The sequence below is a fragment of the Anser brachyrhynchus genome (assembly GCF_964034855.1).
Source record: "Anser brachyrhynchus genome assembly, chromosome: 17".
Taxonomy (NCBI): Eukaryota; Metazoa; Chordata; class Aves; order Anseriformes; family Anatidae; genus Anser; species Anser brachyrhynchus.
Genome location: NC_137710.1, coordinates 955,120 through 974,075, shown reverse-complemented (window position 1 = coordinate 974,075; position 18,956 = coordinate 955,120). Strand labels below are relative to the sequence as shown.

General features: G+C 58.6%; 1 protein-coding gene and 1 long non-coding RNA gene across 4 annotated transcripts; one reads left to right on the top strand and one right to left on the bottom strand.

The window, feature by feature from the left end:
• Nucleotides 1-22: 22 nt before the first annotated feature.
• LOC308179221 lies at nt 23-7,696 on the bottom strand. Its single transcript, XR_013940287.1, has 2 exons — nt 6,826-7,696; nt 23-1,797 (listed from the first exon to the last, which is right to left on the bottom strand). It is a non-coding gene; the product is annotated as an uncharacterized lncRNA (long non-coding RNA).
• Nucleotides 7,697-7,699: 3 nt separating this feature from the next.
• CRYBA4 (crystallin beta A4) lies at nt 7,700-17,583 on the top strand. 3 transcript variants are annotated; one of them, XM_080559042.1, is made up of 7 exons: nt 7,700-7,757; nt 7,918-7,963; nt 8,087-8,205; nt 8,433-8,574; nt 8,704-8,846; nt 8,940-12,820; nt 13,135-17,583. In XM_080559042.1, the coding sequence occupies exons 2-6, from the start codon at nt 7,925-7,927 to the stop codon at nt 9,085-9,087; spliced, it is 591 nt and encodes a 196-aa protein (XP_080415168.1). In that variant the 5' UTR covers nt 7,700-7,757; nt 7,918-7,924; the 3' UTR covers nt 9,088-12,820; nt 13,135-17,583. The 3 variants fall into 3 exon arrangements, with proteins under 3 accessions (XP_080415168.1, XP_080415167.1, XP_080415166.1); XM_080559041.1 differs by lacking the exons at nt 7,700-7,757; nt 7,918-7,963; nt 8,087-8,205; nt 8,433-8,574; nt 8,704-8,846 and having other exon boundaries at nt 9,190-10,796; nt 11,277-12,820; XM_080559040.1 differs by lacking the exons at nt 7,700-7,757; nt 7,918-7,963; nt 8,087-8,205; nt 8,433-8,574; nt 8,704-8,846 and having other exon boundaries at nt 9,190-12,820.
• The last annotated feature ends 1,373 nt before the right edge of the window (nt 17,584-18,956 follow it).

Sequence of the window (18,956 nt, the reverse complement as noted above, 5' to 3'; positions counted from 1 at the left end):
GTTTCAAAGATCATAAATCCAATTTCTTTAAGTGATTTATTCTTTATTGACGGCGCCGGATGCACGGGGGATCTTTCCGCCTATCGTGCATCCCGAAGTGAAAAGCCGTCCCAAATTTATACATCACAGTGATTAATATTTTATTAACGCCTATACATATTCATTATCTAACCCCGCCTACTCTCGCTTCTCATGCTAATCAGTTTTTTGTGTCCTGCGCCTGCGCAGATCCTCTCAGTGGTCTTGGGCAGGGGTCGTCGAGCTGTGGTCGGTGGTCTCAGAGAGGAAGGCCATAAGTCTTCCTCACAGTGTACTTTTCACCCTTGGTCAGGATTCTGCTGAATTAGCTTTCTTCCTAACCGCAAGGACTGTTTTTTCTTCGAATCTTCTGCTCATTATTTTCTTATCTTGGATTCCAATGTCTTGTTCGAGATATATTGCCCGTATGTCCTATTTTGAGATACATTGTCCGTACATCTGCTTCCTGCCCTACACCTAATGTTCTGTTCTCCTTTAATAGTTTCATTCTTAACCCTTTCTTATCTGGAATCGCCTCAGCTTCCCTAATCAATCCCCCCTTTTCTTTTCCCCATGCAAATTCTTTTGCATTGCATGCCCTTATCATTAGCAGTATCGCAGTGACATACATACAAATATTTCTACTACCAATAACATAACCAGATCATTAAAAACTTGTTCTAACTATTGAAAGTTGGGTAACCATGAAGTTAACTTAAAACTCCTAATCCTGTTCCTAGCATTCCAGTTAAGTCTCTTTGTGTTCTGCCCCTGAGGTGTACTTGCTTTTGTGACCATATTGTCCAGCCTTCTAATGATGTCTTCAGGAAAGGAGAACAGGCTGGTTGAACTGCTGAGATGTTAATTTGTATTAGCAATTCAACACGCTTGAGAGACCATTCTGGATTAAATAACAATTGTTGTTGGCCTGTGTTCCTTACTACATATGGGCCTGTTTCATAAATTTTGGGTTCCAGCTTGACTGGGGCTTGGGCATAGGTTGTAGGGGAAGGAAGTGCAATAGGGGGTCTCACTGTCTTAGGAAGTATAGCATATATTGTAAAATTTATCATGAGGCTCTCGCCTTCCTTGATCTCGAGCTTTTGACCATTATTAGTCCAAAAACAGTTAACTGCTACAGTCTGTGTTAATATAAAATTATACCAACAATCTAATTTACCTGGGCGGATACAACCTTCTTGTTGGCCACTTTTGGAAGTCGGTTTTACTAAAATCCCCGTTGCTTTCTCGTGGGCTGTTCCATTAATCATTCGGCACCCTATTTCAATTTCGTCCCCTACAGTTCTTTGGTGTATCCACCCTTCCCCTAAATTTTGCCATTCTGATAATGCATGTAAATGATCACCATTTGTTCGCCAAATAACCACAACAGCTAACTTTCCATTAATGTTCTTATCCTCCCTGGTTACGGCTTCAGACCAAGGCCACCCACCATTCTCTATCATCATAGAAGCACCTTCCAATTCTTGAATCACAATTACAACTATAAGCCACAGAAATAAAACAATTCTGTTAACTAAATTTCTGCTAACTACATTACTAAATACTCCTGACCATAGTGTCTTCATTTTGCTTGACTGAACTTTAGTTTCAGTTCACCGTCACCCAGCGTTACTTTCCAGGGGGCTTTTGGAGCTTTCTTCACTCTCGAATAATGGATCCAGGCCGTTTGCTCCTTAATCTTGATGGCGGTATGTGTTGTCAGCAGCACCTGGTATGGTCCCGTCCACTTTTCTTCCAAAGGGCGACCTGCAAATGCTTTTACATACACATAATCCCCAGGTTTAAAGGGGTGGATTGGTTGGTCCAGCCCTCTAGCCCTGGTTCCTGAGACAACTTTAGATATTTGATCCAACTGTTTTTGGAGTCCTATTAAATAATTATACAAGTATCCCGACCCCAGTTGCGTCAGGTCCTCCCCGCTGAACAAAAACTGATAGGGTCTTCCGTATAATATTTCAAAAGAGCTTAGATTTTCCTTTGTCCGTGGTTTTACTCTAATTCTAAGTAAAGCCAAAGGGAGAGACTGAGGCCATGATAAATTAGTCTCTTGCCCTATTTTGGCTATTTGTTGTTTGATTAGATGATTCATCTTTTCCACTTGTCCGCTTGCCTGTGGTCTGTAAGGGGTATGGAGTTGCCGGTCTACCCCTAAGACCTTACTTACTTCTTGAACTATTTGCGCACAAAAATGAGAGCCTCTATCCGAGGACATTGCTGCCGGAATTCCGAAACGCGATATTATCTCATTCAGTAAAACCTTAACCACTTCTCTTGCCTTGTTGGTTCGACAGGGAAAAGCCTCCGGCCACCCGGAAAAAGTATCTGTCAAAACCAACAAGTATCGATACCCCCCTTTTCTTGGCAGTTCTGAAAAATCTATCTGCCATTGTTGTCCTGGATAGTTTCCTTTACTGATTATTCCGAACTTTACCCTATTTTCTGTATTAGGGTTATGATGCAAACAAATACTGCATTGCTGGGTTACTTGTTTTACCGTAGTATACAGATTTCTTCCCACCAAGACTCGACTCAGATTTTTATATAAGGTGTCTGCTCCCCAATGAGTCTTATTATGTTCTGCCATGACCATAGGCCATATTAAATTAGAGGGTAGTACAACCCTATTATCTTTCAGGTATACCCATCCATCACTCCTTGCTTTTCCTCCCAGGTCCCCAATTAACTTTTGATCTTCCTGTGTGTACCTAGGTTCCTGTCCTTCACCTAAAGTTTGTATTTTACCGTCTGGTATTAAAGTGAGCGCTTCTGCCTCAGCCAATCCGGCCACCCTTTTTGCTTCTTGGTCAGCCGATCGGTTCCCTACCTCGAAGTCAGCGGTTCCTTTTTGGTGTCCCCGGCAATGTATAACAGCCACCTTCTCTGGGTGCTTTACCGCTTCCAACAACTTCAAAATCTCCTCAGCATATTTTATTTGTTTTCCTTGGGCCGTTAATAATCCTCGTTCCTTCCAGATAGCCCCATGTGCATGCACCACACCAAATGCATACTTAGAGTCTGTCCAGATATTTACTTTCTTTCCTGCTGCTAGTTCCAATGCCCGCGTAAGGGCAATTATTTCTGCTTTCTGAGCAGACGTCCCAGGGGGTAATGGTTTCGACTCAATTACCTGTTGAGTGGTCGTCACCGCATACCCTGCTTTGCGTTGTCCTTGTTTCACAAAGCTGCTTCCATCAGTATACCATGATTCGTCCGCGTCTTCCAAGGGCTCCTCCTTGAGATCTGGTCGGCTAGAATACACAGTTTCCATAGTTTCGATACAATCGTGGACCACTGGCTCGTCAGGAGCGTTACTAAGGAAAGAAGCTGGGTTCACAATGTTAGTAACCACAATTTCTATGTCATCTTGCTCCACCAGTATTGCTTGGTATTTTAAAAATCTTTGAGGGGATAACCAGTGTGCCCCTTTCTGCTCCAAGACTGCCGAGACAGTGTGTGATACCAGCACGGTTATCTTCTGTCCCATAGTGAACTTCCGAGCCTCCTGTATATTCATGATGACAGCGGCCACCGCTCGAAGGCAACCCGGCCAACCTTTACTTACTTCATCCAGTTGTTTAGAGAAGTAGGCCACAGCTCTCCTGTAGGGGCCCAGCTTCTGTGCCAGCACCCCCAGAGCCATCCCTTGTCTCTCATAGGAGTACAACCAAAAGGGTTTAGACAAGTCCGGTAGACCCAAAGCTGGTGCTCGCATTAACTCCAATTTAAGCTTCTTAAAGGCAGCCCGTGCTTCCCCCGTCCAGACCAATTTTGATTGGTTATTCTTGATGAGGTCATATAGGGGTTTTACAATTAGTCCATAATTATTAATCCATAGACGGCACCAACCTGTCATCCCTAGAAAAGTTCGTAATTCCTTAATGGTCTGTGGTTCTGGGGTACGGCAGGTAGTTTCTTTCCGTTCTGTTCCTAAATCCCTTTGTCCCCCTGAAATCTCAAACCCCAAGTAAGTTACACGTGACTGAATCAGCTGAGCCTTCTGTTGAGAGACTCGATACCCATTCAAACCCAGAAAATTAAGGAGACTTATCGTCCATTGCATGCAGCTGCTCCTATTCTCAGTGGCTATCAAAAGGTCATCAACGTATTGCAGCAGAACTCCTTCGGTGTTTGGGGCCTCCCAAACCTCAAGCTCTTTTGCTAGTTGATTCCCAAAAATCGTGGGGCTGTTTTTGAATCCCTGCGGCAATACGGTCCAGGTCAATTGAGCCTTTCGTCCTGAGTCTGGATTTTCCCATTCAAAAGCAAAAAGCTTCTGACTTTCTGGGGCTAAAGTCAGGCAGAAGAAGGCATCTTTTAAATCCAGTACGGTAAACCAAACTAAATTATCTTTTAATTTAGTCAGTAATGTGTACGGGTTGGCTACCACAGGGTGTATATCTTCAGTGATCTTATTTATAGCTCTTAAATCCTGCACTAATCTATAGTTCTTCCCATCTGGCTTCTTAATTGGTAGTATAGGAGTATTATATTCAGATTCACACTCAACCAGCAGTCCATGTTTTAAAAACTTATCCACTATCCCCTTAATTCCTTTCCTGTCTTCTAATCTTAGGGGATATTGCTTAATCTTAACTGGCCTTTCCCCTGGCTTTAATCTCACCACTATCGGGGCTGCATTTTTGGCTCGCCCAGGGATGTCAGTAGCCCAGACTCCTGGGTAAACTTGGTCTAAAATCTCCGAAGATACTTTACCGATGGGGTCTGCTTGTATCAGCGTTAAGCTTAGCGCGGTTATCAGCTTTTCTTCTCTCACCTTTAACCCCACCTTCCCTTTTTCAAAGACAATTTCCGCTTCTAATTGTTCTAGTAAATCTCGCCCCAGCAAAGACTTCGGGAATCCTGGTAAATATAAAAACCTATGTATTCCCATCTGTTTCCCTAACTTATATTTTAAAGGCCTTAGGAAAAAGGCTTTCTCGTGCTGGCCTGTAGCTCCTATCACCGTCACGAAATCCTCATCCTCTGGTATCAATTTCTGGTTTAACACAGAATAAGTCGCTCCTGTGTCAATTAAAAACTCCACTTCCTGTCCTGATTTCCCTAGCTTAATTTTAACCAGCGGATCTGCTAGGGTAGAATCCCCCGGTCCACTTCATTGGTCGGGAGATACACTAGCTACCATCAACCTGTTCTTCTCCCGTTGTTTCGGACATTCCCTTCTCCAATGACCCACTTCCCTACAATATGCACACTGATTCGGTCTCAGGGGAGGCTTTACTGACCTTCCCCTTATCCCATTCCCTCTTCCTTTTCCCCGAAAAGGTTCTTCTTGCCTCTGTAAGGCCGCAACAGTTGCCGCAGCAATAGCCCTACCCAGCCTTTGTTTCTCATTCCCTTCTCGATTCCTAAATACCCTCCATGCCTCTTCCACCAGCCTTTCTAAATCTCTCACATCCGGCTCCTTCATTTTCTGAAGCTTCCGCCTTATATCGTCCGCAGACTGACCCAAGAACAGTGATACTAGCTGGACTTTACCTTCCTCAGAAGAGGGGTCTATCGTTGTAAATTTTTGCATTGCTGTCCTTAGTCGATCGAGAAATTCTGACGGGGTCTCAGTTTGCCCCTGTTTTATGGTATATAACCTAGACCAGTTTACAGACTTTGGTATCGCACTTTCCAAGGCGATCCTAATCCATTCCTGATATCTTTTTAATAACCTATAATCACCCTCATCATTATAGTCCCAGTTTGGGTCCACTCTGGGCACATATACCTCCACAGTTCCAGGTAAAACTCCTGACGTTACCTGGGTCTGTACTTGAGTTTGTGCATTCTTAATTACCAGTTGCTTTTCCGTTTCCGATAATGCTGCCAGCATTATCTCTATATCTTTCCAATCGGGATCTAAATTCTTTACAATCAGCTCAAACCTCCGGGCCACTGATTCTGGATCATCCCGGTATCCTTTCACAGCTTCCTTCCATGAATCTAACTCAGCAGTTGTGAAAGGTACTTTTATCCGAGCTGGTCCGTTAGCCCCCATAGCCTGTCGTAACGGGGCTTGAATAATGGGCCCGACCTTACTTCGGGTTCGAGCCGTGATCGGGGTAAAGTCTCCATTCCCCCAACTCTCATTTTTCTTATCTATTCTGCCGTTTCCTGAGCTCGCCCCCACGTCTCGTTCTGTTATCTGGGGCGGGAGGACATAATCCTCCATTCTCTCCTCTGACTCATTCAATTTCAAACATCTCTGCCCGATACTGCACGCCGAACAACATCTTTTCATTTTTCCTGCCCCTTCCTTCTTCATATCCTTTTCTATTGCCAGGATCAAAGGATCCTGTGGGGCTAAGTTAATTCCACACTCCTTCTGCCATTCCGGGTGGTTTCTCAAAGTGAAAAACATATCTGCGTATGACACCTCATCCCACTTTCCTTCTCTCCTTAGAAACAACATTAACTGTAGTAAAGTATTATAATTTAAGGTTCCATTCAGTGGCCATTTCCCTCACAATCCAACTTATAAAGTGGCCACCATTGATTACAATATTTTATCAACATTTTCTTATTTTCAGTTCCACCGGGGGATCCCCCTATATCTTTCCAATGACTCAAGATACATCCCAACGGGCTTTTCTTTGGAATCCCACTACTCTGCTGCCCCCCCATGTTACAGTTCAGAATGTTTCTTGTTACACAATACAAGCCGGCAGCTTTCCACAATAACACCAAGATCCTAGTAACGTTATAAAGAGTATAATCAAAATCCCAAAGACAATAGCCAAGGTCAAGTTCCACATTTAAACACAACGTAATACCAACCTCGCATGCAAAGGTTACTTGTTTCCCAACAGCAACTGAGTGCTTTCCAAAAAACCAAATGCCGTCCTGCAGAAAACTTTTACTTTCTGACTTACAGACGACCCCAATTGACCGGTCAACCAAATAAACCAAAATAAAGAATATAATCACTTACAGTGATGGGGTCCGTGTCTGCCTCCGCAGTGATCCGTTGAGTCGAGGAGTCCCTCCGGGAAATCCCGGGGGTACCCTAGGGAGTCCTGTTCCCAGCGGGTCCTGCGGTCCGACAGAGAAGAAGTCCCATCTGGGGTGCCAGATTGTTTCAAAGATCATAAATCCAATTTCTTTAAGTGATTTATTCTTTATTGACGGCGCCGGATGCACGGGGGATCTTTCCGCCTATCGTGCATCCCGAAGTGAAAAGCCGTCCCAAATTTATACATCACAGTGATTAATATTTTATTAACGCCTATACATATTCATTATCTAACCCCGCCTACTCTCGCTTCTCATGCTAATCAGTTTTTTGTGTCCTGCGCCTGCGCAGATCCTCTCAGTGGTCTTGGGCAGGGGTCGTCGAGCTGTGGTCGGTGGTCTCAGAGAGGAAGGCCATAAGTCTTCCTCACAGTGTACTTTTCACCCTTGGTCAGGATTCTGCTGAATTAGCTTTCTTCCTAACCGCAAGGACTGTTTTTTCTTCGAATCTTCTGCTCATTATTTTCTTATCTTGGATTCCAATGTCTTGTTCGAGATATATTGCCCGTATGTCCTATTTTGAGATACATTGTCCGTACATCTGCTTCCTGCCCTACACCTAATGTTCTGTTCTCCTTTAATAGTTTCATTCTTAACCCTTTCTTATCTGGAATCGCCTCAGCTTCCCTAATCACTATAAAAACCCTGCCCCAGGGCTGCCGGCCGCGCCACCTCTCCGGGCGCTGCTCCTCACCCCGGTAAGTGCAGGAGGCCGGCAGCAGCGTGCGGACCCCCTCGGCCTCGCTCTGCCCGCACACCCCACGCAGCGCGGCCCCACGCACGGCCCCGGGGCCGGGCAGCGGCTCCAGGCAGCGGTCTGCCGGCAGCCCCGCACCAGCCTCCCGTTCTCCGGCACAGAACCACCATGAGCCAGCGCCGCAGGATGGCCTCCGGTCTCTGGAAGGTGCGGGAGGCCGGGGAGGACCAGGAGCACAGGCGGAGCCCCGCGGACACCTGGGCACGGGGACGCGGCATCTGCTGGGGGCCTCTGCGCCTGCAGAGCCTCTGATCCGCCCGTGCTCCCCAGATCGTGGTGTGGGACGAGCCCTTCTTCCAGGGCAAGAGGCACGAGTTCACCGCCGACTGCTACAGCACGCCGGAGCGCGGCTTCAGCACCGTCCGCTCCTTCAAGATCGAGAGCGGGGCGTGAGTGCGGGGCCGGGGGGCTGCAGGGGCAGGCGGAGGCGCTGGGTGCCTTCTGCCACCCGAGCCACGGGGCTGCCTCCCGTGGGGAGCGGCCCCAGCCCTGCCCTGGGCACTGGGTGTGCTGTGTGCCACGGGGTGCTGGGTGTCGCGGGGTGCTGGGTGTCGCGGGGTGCTGGGTGCCGCGGGGTGCTGGGTGCCGCAGGGCGCTCACCCCACCTCCCCGGCAGCTGGGCAGGCTTCGAGCACTGCGGCTTCCAGGGGCAGCAGTTCGTGCTGGAGCGCGGCGAGTACCCGTGCTGGGAGGCGTGGAGCGGCAGCAACGCCTACCGCGTGGACAGGATGTGCTCCTTCCGCCCCATCGCCTGCGCCGTGAGTAGGGCCCGGCGCGGGGCCGTGCCGGCCCCCAGATGGCCCTGGACGGGGAGACGGGCAAGGGGCAGGGGGCAGGGGGCAGGGGGCAGGGGGTGGCCGTGCCCACGCGGTGCCCTCTCGCTGCAGGACCACCGGCGCAGCCGGCTGATGCTCTTCGAGCAGGAGAACTTCCAGGGCAGGAGGGGGGAGCTGAGCGACGACTGCCCCTCGCTGCCCGCCCTGGGCTGGGGCAGCAGCGCCGTCGGCTCCTTCCTTGTCTGCTCCGGCGCGTGAGTACCGGGGGCGGTGGGACCCGCGGCACCGGGTGTCTCCGGCCCCGTCGCGGTGCCACCAGCCCTGAGACGTGCTGCGTCCTGCTCCAGGTGGGTCTGCTCGCAGTACCCGGGGTACCGCGGCTTCCAGTACCTGCTGGAGAGCGACAGCGGCGCCGGCGAGTACAAGCACGTGCGGGAGTGGGGCTCCCACGCGCAGACGGGCCAGGTGCAGTCCGTCCGCAGGGTCCAGCAGTGACCGCCCGCACCGCAGCCGCCCGGCCCTGTCCCCGTCCCGGCGCGGTGCCGGCACCAAAGCTCAATAAAAGCTCCGTTGTACGAGGCGGTGTGCTCGCACTTGGGGGGGGGGGGGGCGGGCAGGGCGACGGGCGAGCGGCTCCCTCGCCGTGTCACCACGGGCGTGCGGCTGCGGCGGTGCCGTGTGCCCAGGCAGGCGCTGCAGGGGCAGGGACGGACGGGGGTCTGTCGGTCTGTCCTGCCGTGGCACCGCCATCCGCCTGTCCCTGTCACAGGCAGGCCAGGCCCCTGCCCAGCTCATGCAGGGAGCAGCAGAGGGGTGCAGTGACCGTCCCTCGGCTCCCCCAGGGATCCCCACGTCCCCCCCCCCACCCCCAGACCCCGTCTCCTCTGCCAGCACCCCGCTGGGGCAGCGCTGCGGCCCCACCAAGGCGGAGGAGGACACTGCAGCCACCGCTGAGCCTGGGCAGGAAGGACCGCAGGGTCTGGCAGGCCCACGCTGCGCACCCGTCCTGCACCCACACACATCCCCCCGCCCATGCACACAGCCCTGCACACCTCCGCACCCATGCACACACCTGTGCACACCCCCACGAACTCATGCGTGCGCCCCACAGCCGCGTACACCCCCCTGCAGCCCCCTGCACACCTCTGCACCCATGCACACCCCCCCCCGGCCTTGCAGCGCAGCCGCTGTGCAGAGCAGAGCCCCAGGCCCGGGGCTGGGTGCCCCCCCTGCGCCCCCCCAGCAGCACGGGCCCCCGCCGCTCCTCCCAGCCGCTGCTGATAAACCACTTCTTTGGCAAGCAAGAAAATGGTGGCCAGCTGGAGCTGGAAATGTGGCAGGAAAAAGCTGGTTTGGAAATATTTCTCATTTCAGAAGCACTCTGGAGAAAAAAAAAAAAGGTTTGATGTGATTAAAATGTCCCATTCCTGACATTTGCAAAAGAAAGACCACCATCAGAGAGAATGCTTCCCGGGGACGGAATTCTCTTCGCAGGACATAATAGTTAAAAGGACAGAATAGCAGAGGACCAGACAGTGTGGGGATGGGCTGAGTGAAACCCTCCGGCTGCCCCGGGACATCTGGGGCTGTTGGCTGGAGGAGCTGGTGCCCATCCCCTGGGCAGAGGGGACGGCGGGGACTGTGCCACGTCTGGGGGGAGCCAAGCCGGGAGCAGGGCCAGCAGCTGCCGCTGGGACCAGTCCTGTGCCGCTGGGCCCCTGGGGTCCCCCAGGGACCTGGGACAACAACGCAAGGGTGCAGTGGCTGCAGGTGGCTCTGGGTGGCTTCGGGCAGAGGCAAACCTGCCTGGGCTCCAGACCCGTCGTGCAAAGGGCAGGGCTCTCGGGGTGCCTCTCCAGCAGCCCCCTCCTGCCAGGCACGGGCTGGGGGGCTCCACGCTCCCCCCACACTGCGGGGGGCCGCAGGGCCACCTTGTCCCGAGCCAAAATCACCTGGGGCCGTGGGGGGGGGGGTGAAGGTGACTCGGCCGCATTTTCAGCATGAAAATTGAATGGGAGCTGCAGCATCCTCCTGCGCCGTAGGTAGGGCCGAGGCGGCGGCGGGGGCTGCGGGGGGAGGAGTTTGCATGGCGATGTCTTGCTCGGGGATCCTCTCTGGAAGGCTCCAGCACAAAGGAGCCGTGCGGCGGCCACGAGCGAGCGGAGCCCGCCCGTCCCCAAGCCCGGCCACCGCCTGGAAATCAGGTAAAGCCGCCCTTACGTTTCTCTCCGCGCTTTTCTGGATGGAAACCTGGCTGCCGTCCGGGTGCTGCCGCGTGCCCGGGGGGTGCAGCCCCGGGAGCCCCCCCAGGGGTGCGATGCCCGCATGCACCCACGCCCGGGCAGCTGCTGCGGCAGCACTCCCGAGGGGCCGGCAGCACGCGGGGCCGGGCGCTGCCTCGCCGCCTGCTCCCACCGCAATGCCACCCCCCGGGAACTTCTCCTTCCCCGGCTATAAATCGTCCCCATGCGCAGCCAGGCCCGGGGGCAGCAGCCACCGGCTCCTCAGCAGCGCTGCGGGGCTGGGGGTGCCGCTGCTCCCCCCCCCCCCCTTTGTCAGGGCCGCAGCTGCGGTGCGTGGTGGGGCCCCCCCGGGCCCGCAGCCCCGGTACCAACATCACTGCTAACTGAGGCACCGCCTGTTTGTTCTGCTTTTGTTTTTTTTGCCTTTTTTTTTTTTTTCAGAAACCTCATCAAGAATAGGGCTCGAGACAGGTAAATGGATTCTTGCCTAATTTTCAGTGCTCCCGGAAGGAAGTTAGCCAAAATGATGGTTTGCTTCTTTGTCTAGAAACCACCATTTTCTCCCAAACCCGGTGATTTTGGGTAGGGGCTTTAGAGGAGGGGCCGGGGCCAGCACCGCTCCGGGCGCTTCGGCGCAGCCTTCCCCCTGCAAAGAGTTAACCTGGCAGATGCGGCCGCTGCTTTTGGGGAGCCATTTTCTCTCGCTATTGTCTCGCCGCCCTTTGTGCGCGGGCACACCTCGCCCTGGGAGCGGGGAGGCGCCCAGGAACCAAACCCTGCAGCACCCCCGAGCCCGCAGGACCCCCCCGCACCCCTGCGGCGGGCACAACGGATGGGGGGGGGGGTGTTGGGGCCGGGGGGGCGGCTGCAGGGAGCAGGGGGCCGGGGGTCCTGCCACGGGCAGGGGGAGGAGGGCGGCACCAGCGTGCCCACCGCGCTCAGCACCGTGGTGCTGTGCCTGCAGGGCACGAGCATCACGCCCGCTGCCTCCCCGCTCCTGCCGTGGCGCAGCTCGTGTCCCCCGGCTCCCCCTGCCACCGGGGGGGCTTCATGCCCATGAACCCGGGTGCTGTGCCTGGACGCCCAGGTGCCACCGCCCGTGGCACAAAAGGAGCGCGTGGTGGAAAATTGGCACCACATTGTTTTCCTCCCCCTCCTGCCCCCCCAGATATGCCTCCCTGCTGGCCCACAGAGGTGGCTGGGAGCAGGCACCTGCCTGCAGCCACGTCCCCCCCCTGCCCCACCAGCACCTCCCAGCTCAGCACCAAGCAGACCCGGAGCCTGGGCAGAGCTGGCCGGGGCTGGGGTGGGCTACCCAGCGCTGTGCCCCGTGCCCAGCCCCTGGCCAGGAGCCCCGAGGCCCTGCTGGTCCCTGTCCCCCCTGCAGCAGCGCCCAGGTGCCGCAGGAGGTACGGGGGTGCAGCGGTGGGGCTGGGGGCACCTGCAGGGCACGGGGTCCCCTCGCCGCAGGACGCTGCCACGCTTCCCTTAGGGCAGCGCCGTGGTGGGGGGGCCTCCGTCCCTTGCTGAGCTGCGGCTCTGCCTGCGTTCAGCCCGGGCGGCTCCTTGTCCCCTTGGGCACCCGGCACGTGGAGAGGGAAGCCGCGCAGAGCTGGTGGCCTGGCACCTCCGTCTCCCATCCCTGCCCTGCAGGAGCTGACCCCTTCCTTCGCGGGAAGGGCGGGGGGTTGGGGGTTCAGAGCAGGGGACACCACTTCGGGGGTCTAACCCTGCAGGCCTGGGGAGCCGCAGGGACCCGCGGAGCCAGGGGCGCCCTGCCCGCACCCTGCCCGTGCCCCCCGCGGGGCTGTGCCGGGTGGAGGGCGCTGCGCCTTGCTCTCTTGCTGCGTTGGTTGCTTTCTTTTGCAGCTGCTAATGACTGACTGAGGTCTGTTCACACACAGTCCCCTGCGCAGCCTCCGCGGCGGAGCAGCCAGGCAGGACAAGGGGACATTGCACGGCGCTCGTGTAGCCGGTGACGACAGGTAGGACCAACGGGGGGGGGAGGACACGGACGTTCCTCGGTCCTGCCTGGCCGTGGCAGCCCCGTGCTCACCCACACCCTGAGACCTGGCATGGGTCAGTGCAGCTGCAGCGCTGCTCCCTGCACTCTGGGCTGCCCCCTGCACACCCTGAGCAAAACCCTCACAGCTCCCCCCAGGCTTGGTCCATGGGTTCACCCCATCCTGGGGCTGCCTGCATGGGGGGGGGGGGGGCTGCATCTCCGAGGGGTGCCCGATGGTGGGGAGGGGGCGGCCATCGAGCTGCCAGGGCTCTAACAGCATCTCTGCTCCCCCAGCACTGCCAGCCCCGGGGCGCTGCCCCAGCTCTTGCCCATCCGGGCTGACCGTGCCCGAGGGAGCTGGGGCATAGGGAGCTGCGATCGCTGCCAGCACGAGGACCCCCGGAGCTGCCCGGCCCCGGAGCTGCCCGGCCCGGCACAGCCACCCGGAGAGAGCCCGGCCGCCGCGGGGACACAGCCAAGGAGATGGCGGTGGCGGTGCCTGAGGACACGGGTCTGCCCGCGCGCCGCTCTCCTGCCAGGTGCTGGGGCCCCTTTCCTCCTGCTGCTGCGGCTGGTGCAGGGCAACGGGGAGGGCATGGGCAGGATGAGAGCCGCCCCCCTCCCTGAGCGTAACAGAGGAGGGGGAAGGGGACGGGCGAGGAGCTGGCTCAGCTCCCCAGGAGGACACAATGGCCGGAGCCAGAAGGGCCCCCCGCCATCCCCACCGACCCTGCCCCGTCCCTCTGTCTGCCGGCAAAGTCCTGGTGCTTTCTACAAGTGCCCTGCACCACCGCTGCCTTGTCCTGGTGGGACCCTGGCTCTGCACCGGGTGTATTTTGGGGAAATGCCAGGTTTCTGGACCAGCCTGGAGCCCCGAGGGGAGCAGGGCTCGGCGCATCCCTCGCGGGGCTGCAGAGGGATCGCAGCACAAGCACGTGTGCCCTGTGCGCTGCTGAAGGTCCCGACGGGGCACGCGGCCCCTGTGGGACGAGGGCACCTGGAGGCGCCAAGGGGCAGAGGGTGCCTGGGAGCCCCTGCCCGGCCTTGTCTCGCTCCTCAGCACGTGCTCAGCACCCGCTCCTGCAGCCGGCCCCACCGAGAGGCGGCCTCTGACGGGGAGGGGACGTGGTGCCAGGGCGCACTGCCCCCAGTCCATGTCGTGGTTTTCTCCGCCAGCCCTCCTCCTCCTCCTCCCTCTGTGTGCCGGCGGGCTCGGTGCAGAGCCCGGCGGATGCCTCTGCAGAAGCCCTGCTCTTGCAGGACTGCCCCTGCCCGGACAGCAGGCACCGCCAGCAAAGGCTGTGCCATGCTCTCGCCGTGCCTTCACCCGTCCCCTTCCTCTGCTTCCTCTGCTTCGGCGCCCCTGCCCTCGGAGCCTCGCGATGCTGAGGCAAAGGCTCAGCACTGCCGGGGCTGCCTCCTTCTCGGAGCACGGCTCATCCTTGCTGGTGCCGGGGCTGGGAAACACGACTTGCAGGGGAGTGCTGCTCGGGGGGGGTTTGTGCCCCACCATCACGGGTGGTAGCGGCAGATCCTGCAGAGCGATTCGTTCAGGAAGGGGGTTACGTTACGCAGGCCGAACCGTCCACTGACACCCTCCCAAATCTCGATCCAGTGGCAAAGCCCAAAAATGCCTCCTGCTCTAGGAAGCTGTCACGCAGGAGGGCACTGCCTGGCCGTGGGGGGACTAACGGGGACCGGCTGTGCATGCGTGCGCTCTGCTCCGTGGGTAACGCACTAACCAGGGCCCCCGGCCCCTCGCGATAACTAACCCACTAACCAGCCCCGGCGCATGCCCTACTAACCGCTCCTGTCTCGCCTCCCACTAACCACGGGCAGCCTGCGCTGTCCTTAAAGGGGAACGGAAAAGCTGGGTAAGTACGGGGTGCTGCGGGGTGCTGCGGGGTGCTGCGGGGTGCTGCGGCACGGCACGGCTGGGGGAACGCAGGGGCAGGGCTGGGCAGCGTGGCACCAAGGTGGGCAGCACAGGGCAGCGCAGGGTGGGCAGAGCAGGGTGGGCAGCACAGGGCAGAGCAGGGTGGGCAGATCAGGGTGGGCAGCACAGGGCAGCGCAGGGCAGTGCAGGGCAGCACAGGGCAGTGCAGGGTGCCCGCAGGCAGCCCCCCGCAGGAGCCGCTCGCTGCCGCAGCGGGGCGGCGATGCCCAGGCCCCCGTGGGGGTTCTGCTGCTGACTGGCAGCCCGAAACGGTTTTATCAGCAGAAGCTTTTCAGTTCCTTTTTAAGCCAGTGGATCTCTCTGTTACTAACACATTCCTGAACTGAATTAAACAAACTAATCATCGCTGCTTTTCTCTTCATTTCTCTTCCAGTTTGTATGCTCTCTAAGTACGACCGGTGATGCCATGCTTCTTTTACTAACCGCCTGTACTAACCTTGCCGTACTTGTTTCCCTACTGCTACTAACAACTCTTCTTTGCACTTTAACTCTCTGGTGCTGTTCATCATGGCAAGTGAACGGTGGCCTCCTGCCTGCCCAGGGGACTCGTGGCTGCCGGTGCTGCCCAGCAGCGCTGCTGCCCTGGTACCTCGTGGAGGGCAGTGCTCGGGCTGCGGGGCTTTCCAAATTTCCCTATTGGCCTTTCGTCTTCTGAGAAAAACTTGTGGTTACGTGAAGAAAAGATGTTGAGTGGAAATAGAAAAAATGCCAAAGCTGTTAGCAATTGGTAATGGCCATGAAAGTGCAGCAAACCCAGTTTGCGGAGAGATCCCCCCAAGCAGCATCATTGCCACGAGTCCCCCAGCACCAGCTCAGCTGTCACGGGAACGGCCTCGTGCTGCCTCCCCGCGTGGGTGCTGCCACGCGGAGGTGGGTGCGGGTGCTCCCGGGCTCTCTTCACTCCCTTTGTCTCTCCACAGTTTATCTCCTGCCTTGCTGCATGCGGGAAGCCGTTGCCAGCACCGTGGTCCTAACTAACTGCGAGGCGCCGAGGGCCGAGGCTGGCCACGGGTTGGTACTTGGAGCATCCTCCCAGCCACTGACACGGCCAGAGGGCAGGCAGGGACAGGGACAGGGACAGGGACAGGACAGGGCAGGGACAGGGGAAGGGACAGGGATGGGACAGGGACAGGGACAGGGACAGGGACAGGGACAGGGAACGGGATGGGGACGGTGATGATGATGGTGACGGTGACAATGACAAGCCAACCAGAGGCACTCCGCTCTTGCTCTGCCTGGCAGGGTGAGGGTACTGCTAACGCTGGGGCTGGTCTGCAGCCCCTGCTTTGCTTCCACAGGTCCCTAATTAGGTAAAACTTGCCCTGAACGAGCACGGATTCTGCCGAGGTGAAGGCTTCAGGAGCCCCCGGGGTTGGCACGTGGGGTAGCGCTGTGCAGTGGGGCGTGGGAGCAGCAGCGGGGCAGGACGCAGCCCTGCAGGACACCAGAGGCACGGCACTGGGGGCGAGGGGATGCACTCAGCAGGGGCCAGCACCCAGCTCCAGCTGCTCCCTTTCTCTGTCCTCAGTGGTTTTTGCTTTTGCTCACTAACCTGGTGCTGGTGACCTTTGGAGGCAGCCGAGTGTCCGTGGCTGGCCTGCCTCTAGCTGCTGGCAGCTCTGCTGCTCTGTCAGGGTGCCCACACCCAGCGCAGCCCCCACAGACGGCTCAGCACCACTGCTGCCTCCGCTCAGGCTCTGCTCAGGCTCTGCTCTGTGCTGTCAGCCCACACCCCCAGCGGGGGGACACCTCGCTGGGCTCTGGCTGCCCCCGTGGTCCTGCGCCCCCAGCCTCTTGGGTGTGCAATCTGTGGCCAAAGCGCCCGCGGGCAGGTGGCTGCCGGCCTCCGCATTAACCCACTAACATTGCCCCTCCCCGTCCTCAGCGACACCGGGGTCAGGAGGAATTTTTGGGCTGATCCCGATGTGTTCAGTTGAAGAGGGTGCCTGCCCGCCCCGGATCCGGGGGCAGAGGCGGTGCTGAGGGGTCCAGGAGTCGGCTCCGCAGTTGGAGCAGAGGAGCAGGGATGGGGAAGGAGCAGGGGGCAGAGGAGGGCAGGAGGAGGAGTGGGGTCCAGCACAGGGGTCCCCAGCAGGTCCCCAGAGCCCTCCAGCCCAGCCCCTGCCCAGGGACCCTCTAGGGACCCGCTGTGCCCCCTCCGAGGGGACGGGCCACTGGTGCCCGCTGGGCGGCTGCTCCCCTGCACGGCCACCCCTCCCAAGCAGAGGAGGGCAGCGGGTGACAGAGGTGTCACGGAACAGCCGCGGCTCCTTCGCTCCGCCCTGTCCCCTCAGGAGTCCCTGTCCTGGCTGGGAGAAGTCTGTCTGTCTGTCTGTCTGTCTGTCTGTCCCTGTTTGAGACCCGCCTGAAGAAGGGTGGTGACCAAGAGGGGATCCCAGCAGGGACGGGGGCAGGGGTCGCGGGGACAGCGCCTGGCCCTGGGGTGCCCCAGCCTGTCCAGGGCACACCGGCTGCGGGCTGCCTCTCGTCTCGGGGTGTGAGAACCTCACCCCATGTGCATCACCCCCCTCCTCCCCTGGCCAGGCTGTGGCGTGCCCGGTGCCTCACAGGGCCCATGGGTGGGAGAGCACCGGGGCTGGGGCACGGGGTGCTGGGGCAGGACATGTCCCCAAGAGCCCGCTCGGTGCCGCAGCGTCCCCCATCGTCCTGTAGCGCCGCAGGTCTCGGCGCTGGCACGGGGCAAGGATGCTCCGGGGTCAGGGATGCGGGGCCGAGGATGTCCTTACTGCCTGTAATGTCTGCTGTGAACATGGCAAGTGTGCAAACGCCTCGTGTGTGGTGTCTTTGTGGGGCAGGGGGGACTGGGGAAGCCGGGGGGGGGGGGATGGTCTGCCTCCTGCCCCTCCCCTGGGGGTCCTGGGCAGTGGGTGCAGGCACCAGCCCCCCCAGTGGCTCCCTCACCCCATGGGGAGCAAAAGGGGTGCTGGGCTGATGGGCACGCAGGGGGGCAGTGCCTGGGGGGGCTCTGGGGGGTGTCCCAGGACAGAGGCTTTGTCCCACAGTGACTGGGGCAGGGCATGAGATGGTGTCACCTCCCCCAGCACCCACAAAGGATGGACTTGGAGTGAAGAGACACCCAGCACCCCCAGCGCACCCCCAGCACCCCCAGCACAGCCCCAGCACGCCCAGCACACCCCCAGCAAGCCTCGCACACCCCCAGCACACCCAGTACACCCACTTAGCACCCCCAGCACACCCCCAGCACCCCTGGGCAGCCCCGTGCCGGGTGCGCTGCCGGAGCTGGCAGCAGGCACAGCCCCGAGCCCTGCTCCAGGTGCACGCCCGGGGCCCGGCTCACGGCTTTTGGAGCCCAAGAGCTGCAAGGGGGGGGCCGCGGGGAGCCGGGGTGCGGGGGGAGCCTGCCCGGGGACAGCCCAGCCAGGGGGTGCGGTGCGGGATGCGGGATGCGGGGTGCGGGGTGCGGGGTGCGGGGTGCGGGGTGCGGGATGCGGGATGCGGGATGCGGGATGCGGGCGCGGTGCCGGCGGCAGCAGGTGGAGCTCGAGCTCCAGCGAACCCTGCACGGGGAGCCCGCAGCCAGCCCGCAGCCAGCCCGCAGCCCCCCGGCTACGCCGGGCAGCGGGGGGGGCCTCCGGGGGGGTGGCACCCAGGGGCTGAGCGCAGCCGGGGCTCTGCGGGGTCCTGGGGGTGCGCCCAGCCCCGAGCCGGGAGCTGCAGGGGGGGGCACGGGGACCCCTGGTGTGGGGCACCTGCTGTGGGGCACCTGGTGTGGGACTATTGCTGTGGGGCACCAGCTGTGGGGCACCTGCTGGAGCCCGCGGGGGCGAGCAGCACAGGCTGCACAGGGACATCCCCACGCCCATGGAGGAGACGCTGTGGGCAGTGCCCACGGGGCGCAGCTCCCACTCAGGCACACCGGGCACACCGAGCAGGACGAGGCGCTTTCCTGGCCCTCTCCTAGCAGGGGGCCGCTGCCCCATGGCTGGGGGCCGGGTGCTGTGCGTGCAGACCACCTCCGTGCGGCCCCTTCCCCTCCAGGCAGCGCAAGAGGGAAGCAGCCAAACCAAACCGCCGTGTTTATTTTCCCCCCGGTAAGCAGCATTTTGACATGTCACAGCAAGTCTCTCAAACACGTGTTGACAGAAAATGTGTACAAGCAGGAGAAATGTTGTTCATT